The sequence below is a fragment of the Chrysemys picta genome, chromosome 12, assembly GCF_011386835.1.
Source record: "Chrysemys picta bellii isolate R12L10 chromosome 12, ASM1138683v2, whole genome shotgun sequence".
Lineage (NCBI taxonomy): Eukaryota > Metazoa > Chordata > Testudines > Emydidae > Chrysemys > Chrysemys picta.
The window spans coordinates 38,123,111-38,141,835 of NC_088802.1; the positions used below are offsets into that span (position 1 = coordinate 38,123,111).

General features: G+C 40.1%; 1 protein-coding gene across 6 annotated transcripts in view; it reads right to left on the reverse strand.

Moving 5' to 3' along the window:
• TBCD (tubulin folding cofactor D) overlaps positions 1-18,725 on the reverse strand; it is a 268,348-nt gene that overhangs the window by 5,942 nt on the left and 243,681 nt on the right. For all 6 annotated transcript variants that reach the window (XM_065563362.1, XM_065563361.1, XM_042841194.2 and 3 more), the window contains exons 36-38: positions 14,835-14,924; positions 13,643-13,730; positions 3,017-3,126 (exon numbers count right to left, since the gene is read on the reverse strand). In XM_065563362.1, the coding sequence (XP_065419434.1) occupies positions 3,017-3,126; positions 13,643-13,730; positions 14,835-14,924 (288 nt within the window). The remainder of the gene's footprint in view (positions 1-3,016; positions 3,127-13,642; positions 13,731-14,834; positions 14,925-18,725) is intronic.

An 18,725-nucleotide genomic window follows, 5' to 3' on the forward strand; every position in this document is an offset into this window, starting at 1 on the left:
ACTGAAGGTATTTCCGAGCCCAAAATAAAGGGAAACCTTTGGTACCTCTGACACAACCATGTATATCATTTTGATTTTGTAAAGGTAGCTATGGTATATAGTCTCATACCCAGTGACTTAATTCTCTAGGGAGGACAAAACTGATTCCAGTACTACAGAAAAGGGTGCACACAATCTACATGTTGAATACCTCTGGCCTTTTTCAAAGATACTTGACAACTTTGGCAAGTTGCAAACTTGCTTTGAGCCAAAACAAAAGGCACATTTTGTTATATTATAAATTAACAATTGTACCCTAAACCCATGGTAGTTCTAACAGGGAGAATATTTCAAACATGCATATCCTGGTTATTGTCTTTTTTACCAAATATTTGAGGCTGGTTCAGCTTCCTGATGTCAACACAGATTTATTTTAATTCAGAAGTATAAAGTCATTCCTGTAGTGCCCAGAGAGTTTGAGAATTTTAACATACTCTTGATGATCCCCTGCAAGGTGTCATAAGTCTTCTTTAATAAACATGACAGTATATTCTTCAACTGCTTTATCTACCAAGTCTCCCCAGGTGAAACCAGCGCACACCAACTAATCTAGAACTCTGTCTTAAATCTCAAAGTATTAGTATACACCCCAAATTCAAATAGAAGTCTTAAGTACTGGACCAACAGAGAATAGAACTGGCAGGTAGCCACATAATTTTAGCGAGTACAGGGCAGGGTTCTGATGGCTGACTAATTTAAGACCAGACCTGTAACAACCATATTTTCTGTAAAGATTTTGATTTTAATATTCCTGTTTTAGTTTGATTACTTCAGTGACAAATTAATAAAGGGGAATCTACAATACAAACAACATTGTTCTCAAACCAGTTGCTTGTCTCAGCATTATTTCTGTATATGATGTAGCAACAGCCACTGCTCCCTCCCTTCTTCACAATTTATGGAGATGAAAGAGGGATTTAATGCCAAAATAGCTAAACAATCTTTAACTTTGAGTGAATATTGAAAGATATTAACACAAGAGGAGCAATTTCAAAAGTTTGTGGAAACATTATTTTAACTGTAGAGTTCATGTGGTAATTTAACCAAAATAGAAGACTGGAAAGAAATAGATTCTGCAAATCTGAGAAAAGCTCACATAGTTGTTCTAATTCTGCACTGAAAGATTAAGAAAAGTAGTAGCAGCCAATCATTATACTGACAGCTTTTAAACACTGACACATCATTTACTTTAAAATCTATCACCAGTCAGGAATTTCAGAGCAGAATGAGATTAAACTGTGGCATAAAATAATTCCCCAGAGTTTCAGATCCAGCACCATTTAGCTTGCCAAAAACAAGCTGTGCAAACTGAAAATCTACTTAAGTTCATGCAGAACAATTATCCAAAATCAGTGACTAACGCCAATGTGTTTTTACATGGCTTCAAAGAAACTGTGAAAGAGTGCCCTAAGTCTACTTGTTTCTTGAAGACATCAAAATTCACTAAAATGGGAGAGTTTGGAAATGTTTAAGTCATGAACACATCTATTGTAATACAATGATGCGAACATAACTTGTTGCATTCACAGAACTAAGGAAAAGGGCATCAAATGGTACTCAAAGCAAATGAACTAATTTATCTTTTAAGCAGTGACACCTTTAAAACACCTATCCTGCACCCTCTGTGGATCTAGAACGATATAGTCAGAGTCTTTATCTCTCCTCATGATTAATATTTCAGGCTCATTATAATGCAACGCAACATAAAGCTGTGAAAAAATGAACATTTAAGCATAAATATAATCAGCAGTTCTTATAGCATTCAGTTTCCCTATAGTCATGTGTTTCTATTCTGTTATTTTTTTGCAGTGGTTCTCAAACTTTTTTACTGGTGACCCCTTTCACATAGGAAGCCTCTGAGTGCGACCCCCCTTATAAATGAAAAACATTTTTTATATATTTAACACCATTATAAATGCTGGAGGCAAAGCCGGGTTTGAGGTGGAGACTGACAGCTCGTGACCCCCCCCCCGTAATACCCTTGTGACCCCACTGAGGGGTCCCGACCCCCAGTTTGAGAACCCCTGGTTTTTTTGTGTGTAAGAAGACTGCTAGAAGTCCCTTTTTTCACCACTAGGTGAATTTCAAGTGAAAGACTACAACCAGAAACTGAGCCCACACTACCTCTGATTGACACTTTTACTACCTTTGGGTCAGTGATAACCCACTGCACCTGGCATGGACAAGACAATGTTGCCATTACAGCAGAGCATTTGATACAAGAGTTCTTCTAATAGAGTAACAGAAATGATTCAAAATCCTGGCAAGTAGTTGTGGTACATTCAGCTATATTAATTCATGATTGTATGCAAGGTCTTCTTTCCAGAAGAGATTTAATGACAAAGACAACAGAAGATAGTTTAAATTATCTTATTAATGTAGTTACTTCATTGATACTACAATATGAAAGTTCCACTGGGGAATGTCAGACTCTATTTCAAAATATTTGTTTGAAGGAGGTTTCAACATTTCTGAAGCCTATATTTCATAGGAAAATATGAGTAATTCTTCTCATGATGACACTGTTCAACTCTTTGCCCACACACCACCCCTTTCTCAGAGTACTGCAAGTGCTCAAAAATGCTAAGAAAATGGGTCTGCAATTGAGGTTTGTCTGTTTCCACAATCCTTTTCTTTTTTGTATCACAAAGAACTGCCAGGATTTCCTCCCCTTTTTCTTTATTCGAAATTACGGGTATTTTAGTAAACACCATTGGACAAGTAAAAATAAAACTCATACCACCTTTATTTACCACCAATATAGAATATACAAGCTTTCAGGGCAGGAAGGTCCCTTTCAGCAACATCCTTTTTGGCCTAAAAAACATGTATAAAGCGATAAGTGGATCTTGTTACAGATACCACGTCGTTTACAGTTCCTTTTCCACTTTTCCTCATGAACAAATATTTTACAGATATGAGAATTATTAAAATTGGCCTTATTATTAAACATTTCTCTGACAATGAATTCACTTACCAGTTGGTGTCACTAAGTACTGTCATGACCTCATCCAGAATATCAGGATCGACAATATCACTGTAGGTTATCAACATTTCATATGCTTGACTAGCTGTTGTTTTCCTTATCTAGAGAGAAGGCAGAGAGATAATTTTTAGTTGCTGAAAACAGTGAAATTATCCAGACTGCTACATAAGAGCTACGTGTTAGTTAGTTGTTATTAACAGTATTTTCAGAATACTTCAGTGGAGAAATTTGTATAAATGTTCAGAATGCAGAACTGGGAGTGATATTCCTGAGTCTGCCAGTGATATGCTGTGGAACCTGGGGAAAGTGACTTCACCTCCCTGCTGTAATTTGCACATTGATATTCTAGCATGTCTTCTGTATCTCAAAGAAGGTTGTGAGTGTAATGTTTATTAAATGTGTGGAGCTCCTAAGATGAAATCACTTATTCAAAGATGGCTATTTGATGATTTATGTTCTACTTTAATACTTTGAGCTCCTCAGACGGAAGATGCTAAAGAATTGCAATGTGCTTTACAAATAGTACCCTCACAACAAATTTATGAGGCAGAGAAGTATATCCCTGATTTTACAGACAGGAATGCCAAGGTAGAGAGTCAGATAGGCATTTTTTTGGCAGAACTAGCAATATCATTTGGATTTTCATATAAAAAGTCTCCTTAATATTTCCTGTAGTTCCCCAAAATGTGGCTTAAAATTCTGAGTGTTATATTCTATAGATGCATACTCACATATTCATTGTAGAATATATCATGTTCTTCTCTAGCATGTTCATGCAATGTTGTAGAACACTACTGTACAGACAGATATACTTACTTTTAGGACACCAAAAAAAAGGTTCATATTATTTGCCTTCTATTCTGTGCTGGTATATACTTAGTTGTGGACAAATTAGCCAAATAGACAGCCAACAGTCTAGAAGACAACACATTTTTAGATAATCTAACTGTTCAGAACCATAAATACCTTATTTTCTACTACAGAAGACAGGGAACCTCCCAGCTTGTTTGGAAGTAATTATTGCAATAGGTGATGCTTCCCAATCTGCTCCATCCAGTATCTATTCAACACACACTGCCTTGCTTCATCAATGAAATCCAAGCATTGATCAAGGCACCTGGAGATCCCTGTAACAGCTAGTCCCTATCTCCTGGTATATGTAAGGTCCAAGTGACTCCCTTTATGCCAACATGGTTCCTCATCCATCTACTCTGGCACCTCTCAGGGCAGAGAACAAAAACGGAAGGATGCAATTTGAAAGAACTTTGAATTTCTTCACTTTTGACTTGCATAACAACCTCAGTGTTTAAGCAGAGGGATTTCTGCATTTAGTCAATATTTAAATAAGCAAGTAACTAGAGGCCACAAAATACTGTCTCGTGGGAATATGAAAGTGTTATTGCAATACGCTACTCTAGTTTACCATGTAAATACCTGTTTAAAACATTTTAAAATCATATATTATTTACACAACAGATTATAATGACTCCTTTACAACTGTTATATCACCATATACTGTGTACTGTAAATATGGATTTTGGAAGGTACATTAAGCATATGTAGTAATATTACTTATGAAAACTACTTCCTGTGCAAACACAGTAGGAAACTTCGTATGTTAAATGATTCAGATGACTGTATTTTTGAAAACAGCAACAGTAATTAAATTTCTTTTTCAAAATCTAAGCCACTTTGGAGTTATGAGACAAGATTACACTTGAATATTATTAACCTCATCAATTTAAAACAGTCTAAACTGTTTTTTTTAAGATCACCCTGGGTTTAAGATTTTGTAAGCTAAATTTCAGCCTACATTCAACTTTTACTGCTAAGTATTGTTTAGGGTTGTTGTTTTCTTAACATTTATTTATGTTTAAAAAGGAGTTTGTCTTTATAGGAAGATACATAGATAGCAGCCCAATTCAGAAAATTACTAAAGCAGGGACTCAACTGTAAGCACATGAGTAGTTCTACTCAATTCATAGATTCATAGATTCTAGGACTGGAAGGGACCTCGAGAGGTCATCGAGTCCAGTCCCCTGCCCGCATGGCAGGACCAAATACTGTCTAGACCATCCCTGATTGACATGGGACTGTTCACATGCTTAAAATTCCATACTGAATGGGGACCTAAATCTGCAGAGAGATAAATAGGTAACTGATAATAGGTAAGATGGGTATACCTGGGTAGTTACTGATGATACTGATAATATGTTAATATGGTATTTAAAAATACGGGATTATAATGAACATACTGACATACAAGCTATGTGAGCAAGTTTCAGAAGTTCTCAGTGTTGGTTTAACTCTGCTCCCATTGAAGTCAATGAGAATTTGACCATCATCTTCAATGGCAGCAGACTTAGGCCAAAGGTGTGTGCTTTTGAAATCCCCATCTTATGCTGTATTTAACAGTTCTCACTGGAGTTGGTTTAGATTCTTAGATTTAGTATGGACTATTTGGATTTTAAAGTTACACCAAAGATCCTTGGATGAGTGTCTTTATTGTATAGTTGCAGATCTGCAATTTTTAAAAAAGGCATTTGTTTCTGAAATGTTGCCATATGAATTTACTTTCAGGAGGTGAATTAAAATTATGTCTATTTATTTATTTTTATTACAAAGGTCATGACAGATGTGACGATTAACTTGATTAGAAAGTTTGCAGCCCAATCACTTCCTTTCTGGGAGTGACTTCTCCCCTCTTGGAGATATTGGAGTTGCACCTCTCATTTAGTTTTCTTTGATCAGGATGTTGGTCCCTTTTTCTGAGGACAGTACTCCCCTTTGAGTCTTAACCCACAGGGGGTTTCTGAGCAAGTCATGTCCAATGTGGAGGACATATAGGGGGACCTTCCTGAGTGGGCTGAGTTGGGGTTGGAGAGGACACCAGACTCCTTGCCAAGTGACTATTTCCCATTTGAGCAGATGTGAAGGGACAAGACAGTGGTGGGGGAAATATTCAGACTTACCCTCACCAAGTCTGATTGGAGAAGACAGCAGCAGGGTGGATAACAATGATTTTTTTTTTTATTTTTTTTTTTTGATAAAATGCTTTTTGAGGGGAAAAACCTATCCAAAGATAGTTTTAATTAAGATACATTATAGCTCAACAATATCTCATCATGGAATAGGGATTATAAATTCTAATTCTATAATATGAGACAATATATTCATGTAATGTTTAAGAAAAGTTTTGTAAATGAGTTCCAATAGTTCATGTATTAGGGACCCAATCTTATGGGATTCCAGGGGCTTCTGTATAGATTATTTATGTTAATCTTTTTATCTACCCAATGGGACTCAGTGCTCAGTCTAGCAGATACCATCAGAGATGCTTAGTTTTGCAGTTCTCAAACTGTGGATTTGTGTCTCCAGAGATAACATGCTTGTTAACAGCAAACATGTTATTAAAGAAATAATATATAGAGATAAGAAATAACAGACCTCAACCCTATTGTCTCTCTGCAAATTTGTGTACACAGAGTCAATCCCTTACCTCTCTCTAAAAGTGCAAAGTTTCAAAAAGTTCAATGAATAGAAGATTGTTGGGGGTGGAATAGATCTGGACAAGGAGAAGAAGTCTGGAGATAAATGTGAGAAGGGAGGGACAGGCAGTAGAAACAAAAGTGGAACTGCTTGAGCAGCATATTCTAGAAGTCTTTCTGAGTGCAGCCTTCATTGATTTGAGATCTACCATACCATTCTCTCACTAAAAGGGAAAACCTATAATGACAGCAAGCCATAAAAGAGACCCAGTTTGGGAATAAGAACCATTCAAGAAATATATATTTGCTGATGATGTTTTAAAGAAAGTCACACCAGTGAACTGGTGGAAGTCACTTAAGCACTTGGATTCAGAGACTGTTGAAGTGATAATCTCACTTTTAACAGCAGTAGCTTCTTCTGCCGGTGTAGAAAGAATATTTTCTTCCTTTGGACTAATTCATTCCAAATTATGAAATCGTTTGGGACCTGAAAAAGCAGGAAAGCTTGTTTTTCTTTTCCAGATTATGAACAAACAGGAAAATAAGGTGAAGACCATGGATTTAGCTGCAGAGGCCAATATTTTAAGTTTCTCATGTTGACCTGGCTGACATAGTCAATTTAATTTTTTTTTTAAATATTTCGTTTAACTATTTTAGTTAAAAACAATTTTAACAAAAACAAACCTGATTTTAAAAAAATCAAAAATCCATACGCTTGTTTTGTTAAAATATTATATGTTTGCTGTTGAAGAAAAAAATCCAGAATACATAACTTTGTTGTTTTAGTTAAATAAAACAATTAAAATGTCTGTCTGGTGATATTCTCCTCCTAAAACTGCATTGCAAGAAAATCCTCCAAATATTAATGATTAACCTGTTGAATTGAGATAGTTCACCTCCCAATGACTTCATAAATATCTGCTTCAATTACCTTTGGTAAATGAAATAACCAAACAATGATTCATTTTCTGATATTGCTGTAAAACTCATCTGAAAAGTTTTCAAAATAAATCCGCGTTTAAAAATGTATAGTGTGTACCTTCTAAAAATGAAACCTACATCTATCTCTGAGTTGTGAAGAATATGTATTAAGGTTATAACAACCAACAACAATGCACTTTTATGTAGAAATCATGATTAATTTAAGTCTTCTTGACTAGTAATTTAAATCAAATCCACCCTGGAAGATAGCCCTGTCTGCTCTTGCAGAGAGGCCCCAAGGGAGCCTCAGGTTGTGTGGGCAGGGCCAGCTCCAGGCACCAGGCAACCAAGCACATGCTTGGGGCGGCACCTGGTAAGGGGCGGCGGGGGGAGCGTGGCGCGGCGCTCAGCGGGGGGTGGGGGGGGCGGCACAGGCGCGGCGCTGGTGTGTGTGTGTGGGGGGGTTCCGGCGGCGCTCAGTGGGGGGGCGGCACGGGGCTCGGCGCTCGGGGGGGGGTTCCCGGCGGCGCTCAGCGGGGGGGCGGCGCTGGTGTGGGGGGGGTTCTGGCGGCGCTCGGTGGGGGGCGGAGGCGGGCTCCGGCGGGGAGGCGGCACGGGGCTCAGCGCTCGGGAGGGGGTTCCGGCGGCGGTCGGCGGGGGGGCGGCGCGGGGCGCAGTGCTCGGGGGGTGGGTTCGGCGGCGCTCTGCGGGAGGGCGGTGCGGGGCGCGGCACTCGGGAGGGGGGTTCCGGCGGGGGGGGGGGGCGGGCGGGCTCCGGCAGCGCGGCGCTCGGCGGGGGGGGGGTTCGGGGGGCAGCGCTTTTTTTTGCTGCTTGGGGCAGCAAAAAAGTTAGAGCCAGCCCTGTGTGGGGGGGGATGCAAAGGCCCGAACAACCCAGCAGACAGTCCCTTTCCCCTAGCTGAGCAACTGTCCCACAGGCTGGGCGTAATCGTGGCCAAGTTCTCTTTTGGGGGCTCCTGGGAGGACTGCTCATCTTCTGTATGCTCTTCCTTGCTGGGTGTGGAAGGACCACATATAGGAAAGCAGCAGATGGGGGGGGGGGGCAGACAGCTCATTCTTGCATCAAATTGGCTTTAGCAACTGTGGGGGTGGAGGGGGAAGGACAGGAAGGTGAGCTGGGCCCCGCTCTGTGAAGCTGATCAAAGACAAAATTTGGAGAGGGACCGCCTACAGCATGGCAAAGATCTGAAGCCTTCATGAAGATATATGGGAAGGGAGGTGCAACACACATATCCCAAACAGAGGGTGGGGTCCAGATCCAGATCTAAATGCTAGACTGAGGTAGAGACCTTGGATTCTCCAACACATTTTGAAAATTATCTTTACAGAATTAAATAATTATATAGAATTTTAAAGGATGTCTGTTAGGAGTTTCTAGGATGTAATGAAAAAAGCACTGGAAAATGACTGAAGAGTAATTAATTTGTAGTTCAGGAATTCAAAAGTCCATTTTTAGAATATTCACTTTCTAGCCCCTTAGCATTCCTTCACAACTCTGTAGTGTGTTGTTTGTGTTTGTTTTTTGAGAGAAAGATCTGTATTAGATGTAAAAAAGCTGGAATCTTTCCAGATTCCAGAAGACCAGGTTAACAGCTTTCCCAGTGGCCTAACCAATAAAACAAGTATGGCCCTTGTGTTCCACAAAACTACATTCACCTTGGAATGTTTATGGAGATTTTGCTGAATCTACGGATTCTCTCTCTCTCTCTCTCTCTCTCTCTCTCTGTATTTATTATTAAAATGCCAGCTATTATGTAAACTAAAGCTATATTCTGCTGTAAAATAATAAATTGTAAAGCTGTTTCTAAAGTGGGGCAGTGTGGGGTAGAGCAAAGGAAGTGGTCACCACAGTAGCTGAAATGACTGCAAGAGAGCATACCAAAAACAACCTGAAAACCAATGAGGTCTTGAAATGTTTTGACAACATATCGATTAGCTCTGTTTAGCCAATAAAAATGAACATTTTCTTTTCTAATTTTGCTTACTTTTGAACTAAGGTTAAAATCATACTATACTCTGCACAGTAAATACTTACATTTTAGGATCAACATTTTCAACTTGTGTTTACTTACTGGTTTAAGACTATATTGTGGTGGGTAAAAATGGAGCAAAAACTAGAGAGTTTGTTTCAATTTCATATTTTATCGCTCTTATTTCATAAGGATATTTTGTTTTTACAGATGGGCACAGATTTTTTTTTTTTAAAATAGCTTATAATTTCTTCTTTGCCTTCCTTGGGTTATTATTAGACCTTCTTTGAAACCTGAATTCTTGCTACTCTAACTTTTCCCTTCTCCATTTGGCCAGAAAGGCAGCATGACTAGCTTGCCTTTATACTCCCATGTGGACACCAGCGCCATTACTTAATAGTGTTCTGGGAAAAACATTCTTAAATATCTGCTTCAACAATCTACCATATATCCCAAGGATTTTATTTTAAATTAAAAGTAACCCCAACCACCTAAACCAGCATATTGTGTGACTCACCAAAAATAAGATAGTTAAATCATGAGCCCAATCCTATGAGACTAACACATTTTTGGCTTCAATGGACTAAGAATCTCTTAAGAACCTGTGATTTCCTAGTTTAATTTGAGTAACTATCATTATTATGAATAATAAGGATAAGGTTACTTACCTGTATATTTACTGGAATTCTTAGTGATGTTTCGTCCCTATGGGTCCTCCACGTGAGGATGTGTGCGCGCCCAGGCACTTTTGATCAGAATTTTTTGTCCACAGTGCCCATGGGTCTGTCTCTTTGCCCTGTGCCTCTTGTGCTCCAGTATGAGGGCATATAGGTGACGGGCAGACACACCACCACTACAGTTCCTTCTCAACCTCAAAGCCTAGCAGGATTCCAAAGCAGAGGAGGAGGGAAGGTAGTGGAGCACCATAGAGACAAAAAATCTCCAAGAATCATAGTTATTGTACCAATTGAATAACCTCTCCTTCTTCGAGTTATTGTCCCTATGGGTGCTAGTAAGGAGATTCCCGAGCAGTGCCTCAGTTACAGAGGAGAGAGCTGAGGAGCAGGTATGGTACAGACTGAAGAACAGCTTTGCTAAAGGATGCATCCTCTCTGGAAGCTTACGCTGTAGAATAACGTTGGGAAAATGTGTGTACAAACACCCAGCTGGAGGCTTTATACAAATGTCCACGCAGGGTATGTTTTTAGGTAGGGCTATAGAAGTGGATTAAGCCTAGTGGAATAGGCAATTATCTGGGGGAGGGGGTATGCACCCTGAATCCTCATAATGTGCCAAAATGCAACCTAAAACCCATTTTGACTATTTTTGGGTGGAGGAGACTGGCTGTCCCCTTCATTCTCTCAGTGACAGTAACCAAGAGTCTGGGAAAAACCTGGAAGGGTTTGGTCCTATCTAGTAGAAGGCAAGAGCATTTCTCACATCCAGAGTATGAACACTGGCTTCCTTTTTCGAAGAGTGAGGCTTGGGATAAATCACTGGTAACTGAATGCCCTGATTGATATAGAAACACAATGAGACTAAGTAGGAAACAAGAATGGGGGCATAATTATTGTGGTAGTACACCGTATGTGCTGGATCAGCCATAAGCACTTCTAAGGTCTCCTATCCTCCTGGCCAAGATGACAGCTATGAGGAAAGAGGTTTTGAAGGACAGATGAAGAAACAAACAGGTCCCTGTGGGCTTAAGTGAGGTTTTTCCTAAGAGAAGGTATTAAGAATTAAATTAAGGTTCTAACATGGTGGATGTTTGCTCTTTTACAGGAGGAATTAGGTTAGACAGATCATTAAGGAATCTCGTAGTTGTAGGATGTGTGAAAACCTGAGAAGCCTTCAACTCGTGTGTGAAAAGCTGTCATAGTGGCTGGGTGAACCTTAACAGAACTCAGTGACAAACCCAGAGTACTCAGATTCAGCTGGTAATTGAGTATGTTCAGGATAAGACACTTGGAAGGAGATATGGACGCACCAGACTTGGAAACTCTTATGTTCTGTAGGTAAGTTTTCCTTGTGATAGCTTTCTACTACTCGTCAGTACCGTCTGGACATCAAGAGAACAATCTTGTTTTATATCCAAGAGCCACTGAGAGGAATCATACCTTGAAATGCAATGATGAGAGGTTGGAGTGGATTATGGAGCTCAATTCCTGAGTCAGAAGGTCTGCTGTCAGAAGAAAGAAAAGACGTGGACACAGAGGTAGCATATCAGGTCTGGGAACCATACCTACATGGGCCATGACAGCACTATGAAAATGATCACTGCTCTCTCTTGTATCAGCTTGTTCAGAACTTTGAGGAGTAGCGGTGTTTGAGGATAAGGAAACAGCAGAAAGAGAGGCCGAGGGAAAGAGGATATCTCCCAACAAGTTGTGACTGTTCTCTCCCATTGAGTAGAAGCAATGGCATTTCATGCTGGAGAGCATCACAAAGATCTATCGCCAGAGAACACAAGGTGAGTCAAATCTTCTGAAAAACTGAGTCATTCAGCTTTCGCTTGTGGTCCTGATGGAATTCCTGCTCAGCGAGTCCAGCAGGTAAACCACTTAGATGTCTATTTGATGGGATATGCAACAATTCCATATGTTTATTGACTCCACACATAAGGACTGGGATCTTGCTCCTCCTTGGCAATTTATGACTGCTCCTTTTTCCATCATTACTCTGACTGAGTGGACCCTGATATTGGGCAGGAAGTGATGATAGTGCATGTCTGCTCAGAGTTCAAGAAGGTTGATATGGAGAGAGGTTTCCTGGGAAGTCCATTTGCCTTCATCTGTAAAGTCCTGGAGATGAGCACCCTAATCTACCAGGGAGATGTCTGAAGAGTATGTCAATACTGGCTGGAAGTCCTCCTGGTATCCCTCAGCAGAGGGGATTTGGGCTCCTCCATAGTCTGGAGATCCTTATGGGAGAAGAACCTGAACGGTACTGGTGAGCCTAGGGCCTGGCATAGTTCCTCAGGGTGAAGCACATCTAGAGGTACCGGAGATGGTAGAGCTGTGCGCTCTTGTTGGCAGTTGTATGTGGCTTACTTTCTTGGTAGACCCAGTATCTCGGTACTGGGAAAGGTAGAAGCCTCAACAGGACCCGCACAAGGACGTGAAGTCGCCTGACTCCTCGGTCTTAGGGTGACATTTCCCTCTTGAGCTCTCTCTCAGGGAAGGTGGGTCTTTTCCATTTAGAAAAGCATTGAAGAGCCTGAAGTTGTTCCAAGGTCTCTGCTTAATAAAGCTGGTGTCAAGGAAATTACTGGAGTGCTCTGAGCTGGTCAGGCAGATTTATCAAGAGAGAGGAGGGTGTTGGACCCCAGATATCTCTCAAGGAATGCTCCATAAGTTTCAGTTTATCTTTCCTCAGTATTGTTGATCTGTCCTTGAAGCTGGAGCAGACCTTACACATGGACAGGACAGGGGACTCTCCAAGGCAGCAGAGACAGCTGGAATGCACATCACTGAGGGGGGGAAACCTATGGCAGGTCTGGCAGGGCTTGAATCCTGTGTTTTTTTTTTGGCATAACCCACTAGGAAAGGCTGCAAGGCTGGAGGATCATGAAATAAAAGGGGAAGGTGTAACCTCCTCCCCCACAAGCCTGAACTATAATAAAAAATAAAGAAATATAAAATAGAATAAAAGAATAAAAAAATCTGCATCAGCTAGCAAGTGGAAACTATGATACTCCATCTTAAACCACAGGTGGCGGAGAAGTAACTGGAGCAGTGGTGGGCCGCCCTTCCATATATTTCCCTCATACCACAGCACAAGAAGGCATAGGGTGCTGGTGCAGATCCAAAGCACTGCTAACAAAAAGCTTACAGACAGACAGACAGACAGACAGACAGACAGACAGACAGAGCAACAGTAGGGCCAGTAACTCAAGGAAGAATTTATTATGGCTGTACAAACAGGACAGCAGCAATTTCTAGATTGTAAATGCTTTGGGGTAAAGACTCAGACAAAGGGGAAAGGATATGGAAACAACATACAAGCAAATCAATAAGGTAAAGAACTAGCAGGAACTAAGATTTCAGATGAGTAACATCCAGAGAAAAACCTACCCAAAAGTATATGGCTTTTAAATATCTGTTAAAAAATGTGTACATGTCAAATGTACTTTAATCCCTTTTCACTTGAAGTAGTATTTAACAACATTATTTCTTGGTAAAAAGAATATTCTTTTCTCCAAAACCTCCAATACTTACCACAGGAAATGGATGGCAAAGAAGAAGCAACAGCTGAAATAAAACTTGCTTTCTCATGTCACCTTGAAACTGAATCATGCCACAAAACCTAGAAAAATAACAATGTATAGAGCTTGAGTGGTTTCCTTTCACTAGTCAATCACAAAAGTACATTTTATTGTTGAGGTTAATAATAAAGATGTATAAATATGTATACATAAAATAAAAGTTTTGCTTCCCTCAAAAAGTATCACTTTATTTTCCAACCACCGTGGGAAAGCAAACTGAAGAAAAGTATAGTAAAAATCATTAAGGGTTAGTAAACAATGTCTGGGGTGCCACACAGCTATGCCAAAAACAAATATGGTTTTAAAACTACTGACAGGCAGCACCAAAGAATGTGTGTGAAAATCACCACAAAGTGAAACAAGCTCTTACATAGGGAAATAAGGACACAGTGTAAGCTAATGCATGATTTGGTTAGGAGTAAAGGATAGTTTGGATATATGGTTTATTGCTCATTTTAAGCTTTCAAGAACACTTTCAAATACTGGAGTAGAAAAAGTGAACTAGTGGTAGACTAAGAGCATTGACACATTGAGTCAAGAATATCCTTAGCTGTATCCTCTGCTTTCAGTAGAGTTACAACTGACAGTGTCAGACCAACTTCTGCCAAGGAACGTCAATCCAGACTAACATCACTGTTTCCAGCCCCATGATCTCACCCACCCACCTACAATGCTGCTGAAGCACCTCAATCCTGACTTGCAACTTCTCCCTGCTACTCCAGCTGTGGTTTTCTCTGGAGCAGAAACATCCAAATTGGTTTTGTGTTCTAACTCACAAATAGGATCTAGGGTGATTTATTTAATTATGTTTGTTATCTAGCCAGCATTTGAATCAAGCTCTCCAGAAGTAAAAAGCTAATGATTTAACCCACCCCTTAGGGCACCAGCAGTTTAATCATTTGGGTTGGGGACACCTGGAATCAAATCTTTACTGATTCTTTGTGTGTGCTTTTCTTAAAACACACTTATAAATATCATGGAAACTTTCAGTTACATTCATTCACATGTGTTTTTTTCAGATATATTTAATGACAAACAGAAAAAGGAGAACAATTCTCCAATCACTCCACCCCACCACTCTATGTTCAGAAGTTAAATCTCCATTCCCTGAATTAAAAAAGGAAGATTTTTTTATACAAACTCACACTGCAATGCTGGAGCGAAGTTTTTGAATGTCTTTGGATTTCTTGATCTCTTCTTTGCATAGAGTAAGTAACTTCAAAGAAAACGGATGGCTGAAATTTTTAAAAGTTTATTTTAGTTATTAATTTAAAAGGCACACAGATTTTAACAGAACGTCAACCTAAAAGAGTTCTATTTCTAAATGAATATAGTTGTCATGGAGGGTGCCAGATTAATAGTATTATTCATACAACAAATACAGAACAGACAGCAGTATAGGAAGCTTCCCCCACAATGCTCTGCCAATCTGATTCACCCCTTTCTTGAAGGACCTCCTTTCTAATGGTGAGAATTTACTTCAGCCTCAATGCTTACTCAATCACTGACCTCTATAGTGACAAGAGAGAAATAAATGCTAATTGTTTTGTGCTGCGGTTACCTGTCCACTGGGGGAATGAACTATAACCAAATTCATTCCACATATGCCACCAAACAATTAGATGCCATGTCTTGTTATTACTACCAACCTGTGTTGGATCAGAAATGGCAAAGGAAGAGAGAAAACATTCTATAGCCACATAAAAATCTATTTATGTTATGCATTGCTGTTACCTAGCCCTTAATCATCCCCTGCTGTTTTAAAATTCATCGAAAACTTTTTTTTTTGCATCAAGTGATGATCAATGCACTTTAAACTATTGTACTGTCATGATCTCTTAGTGATTCCTCGGATTGCAGTTCTCCAAAGCTTTACTGCTAAATGCAGTACAGTTTGACACCATCTTGAAATATATTTAGCAAGTGTGTTTTTTCCACACACCATATGGGAAATGTGGTTCTCACAGTTCTTTCCCAGATGCTTACACAAACAGTGTTGTTTAATATTCTGTTTGTTCATATTTCATGGGCTCTTAGAATATATCCTTATATTTGCAGCATAACTTGTTTAATCTTCTGCTCAATACTCTTAGGCATCTGATAAAAAAAACAAACAGCAGAGTAATTTGCTGTGTCATAAATGTAGCATGAAACCATTTCATATTTGTTTAGTAAAAAGTAACACTGGCAAAGAAATTCCTAGATTGTGCATTTAGGAAACCTCCACTGTACTACATATGAAAAGCAAAATCCAGACATTTCTCTCTGTTATGTTGATTTAAACTGTGGATCTAAAAATAAGATTAAGGTGTACAATATAATTTATCTATTTTGCACAATACAAAGGTGAGAGGAATGATAAAGTTATAATTTCCATACAACAGGCGTCAGTGTGCTTTACATTATTTTAAAAGGTAATTTCAGAAAAAGTACTGGTGTAGTTATGTTGAAGTGGCTAAGATCTCTAACTCAGAGGCGTGCAGTGGTAAGTTCTGTGCCACCACCATAGCCACAAGTCACATCAGCTCTGCTCCAACCCTGCAAAGAGAGTGAGGTTGGTGAGAAGTGTGCATGTGTGAGACATTTGAGGGGGATGGTGTACATGCATGCATGAATTTGAGAGTTCATGTGTATCAATGTCCAAGGGTGTATGTTTAGGCAGGTAGGTAGGTAGGTGTGTGTATTAATCCCTAACTACATGTGTATGGCTGTATGCGTGGGATGAACTGTGTGTGTTGTTAAATAATAAAAGGCTAGGTATCTTTTCCTGGGCTGGCAAATTACACAAGGCTATTTTCCAGCCTGGCTGAAAGTTACAGGAGTTTAATTACAGTATCTGCAGTGCGTGCCTGCCTTTCAGCACAGGATAACAGCAATATGGTGAATTAGGTGAGATTTTAAACTGATTCAACAATATAGACATTGCTGAAAAGCACAGCAACAAAGAGGCCAATTGGAACAGAGCATCTGGAAAAAATTTAGTACATGTAACCTTATGTGCAGCATTTGGTGTTTAAAACAGACCCACTTTCCTTTCTGTCATCTGCCAATTTCACATTTGTAATAACTAAACCTAACCTATATGTGATCTCAGATGACTCAAATAGCTTGGCCTCTTTAAAGGAAATTGAGAAAATTCCTTCTTCTGTGTGGGCATGGTTCCAGCAGAAACAGAATCAGTATCTGGGGAAAAGAGATCAGTCTGAAGTCTTTACATTATGCAAATTGGGCACACGTGTTCCTGCAAAAAGAATTTTTGTTTTAAGGTGAGCTGCATTTCAATTAGATCAGTCATGACATTACTTGGGGTGGTCTTGAAATCAGAGGAGAGCCATGCTGTGCCCTTTTCAGCTTAGGCTCTATTAAGGAATGGAATTACCACTACTTAAAGAATCGCCTGTAGTATTAAAATCTAAGAGCCACATCAGTAATGACACATGCCATCTTATGGCACTTTATAAAACCTTCTGCAAACTGTTATATCGATGGTTTTAGAAATGAGAGGCCCTAATAGCTGAACACATACAGTAATTCCTCGCTTAATGTTGTAGTTATGTTCCTGAAAAATGCGACTAAGTAAAAGGATGTTAAGCAAATCCAATTTCCCCATAAGAATTGATGTAAATGGGGGCTGGGGGGGGGAGGAGTTAGGTTCCAGGGAAATTTTTTTCACCAGACAAAAGAATATATTTATATATATATTACACTTACACACACACACACACACACACACACACACACACACACAGAGTATAAGTTTTAAACAAACAAACAATTTAATACTGTGCACAGCAATGATTGTGAAGCTTGGCTGAGATGGTGAAGTCAGAGGATTGGAAGAGGGTGGGATATTTCCCAGGGAATGCCTTACTGGCTAAATGATGAACTAGCACTCGACTGAGCCCTCAAGGGTTAACACATTGTTGTTAATGTAGCCTCACACTCTACAAGGCAGCACAAATGGAGAGAGGGGAAACAGCATGGCAGATAGAGAGAGATGCACATTGCCCCTTTAAGTACACTGACCCCACTCTAGGTATATTGCCTTTTTAAGTAGATCAGCAAGTTGAGACAGCTGCTGCTGCCAGAAAGCTCCCTCCATCCTGAGCCCTGTCGTGTCCCCCCTGCTCTACGGAGATGGGGTAAGCGGGGGGCAGGAGCAGGGGGAAACCCTGCCATTAGCACCTCTTTCCCCCCTTGCACAGCAAGCAGGAGGCTCCCGGGAGCAGCTCCAAGGCAGAGGGCAGGAGCAGCACATGGCAGTGGGGGGAGAGACAGCTAACTGCTGGCAATTGATAGCCTGCTGGGCGGCTGCTGCACAGGGAACTTAGGGGAGCGGGGAGCTGATGGTGGGCTGCCGGTCCACCCTGGTTCCAAGCCCCCACCAGCTAGCTCCAATGGGCTGCTTTTTCTCCAAGCAGTGGACAAACATTATAAGGGAGCATTGTGCGACTTTAAGTGAGGAGTTACTATACAGATACTACTTATGTGATGTTGCCAGGTGCACACTATAGCAATGGAATGATGATTTAGAGACTATTCTGTTCAAACTTAGTAGGTACTGTATGCTAGAATACGTCTAAGTATTTTTAACTCCAGGAATTAGATACTTCTTCAATGGAACTACTCCTGAGGGCAAGAGATTCACAATCTGAGCCTGTTGTATTACAGCCCAGTCCTGCAAGATGCCAAATGCTCCCCATCTCCCACTCACATCAATCACTAAGCATCTTGCAGGATCAGCCTTCAGCAAGCATTTTGAAAACCCTTCCACACAGGGCCTAGACTATAATGGACTTTAAAAATACTGTTCAAATGTGCTAGCCTTGGCCTCTGCCATCATTCCTGACCAACTAACGGTCCAGCCAGAATTACATTATTCTTTAAAATGAAGAGGAATGGTGAAGAGGCCATATGGGTGAATATGAATTCCATACAAATTCACAATTTTTATTAGGTTAAAATTCAGAGTTTTATGGAACAGTGTGTGCCTGCACAGAGGAACCATTACACTTCAATGGAAAAGTACTGCAGCT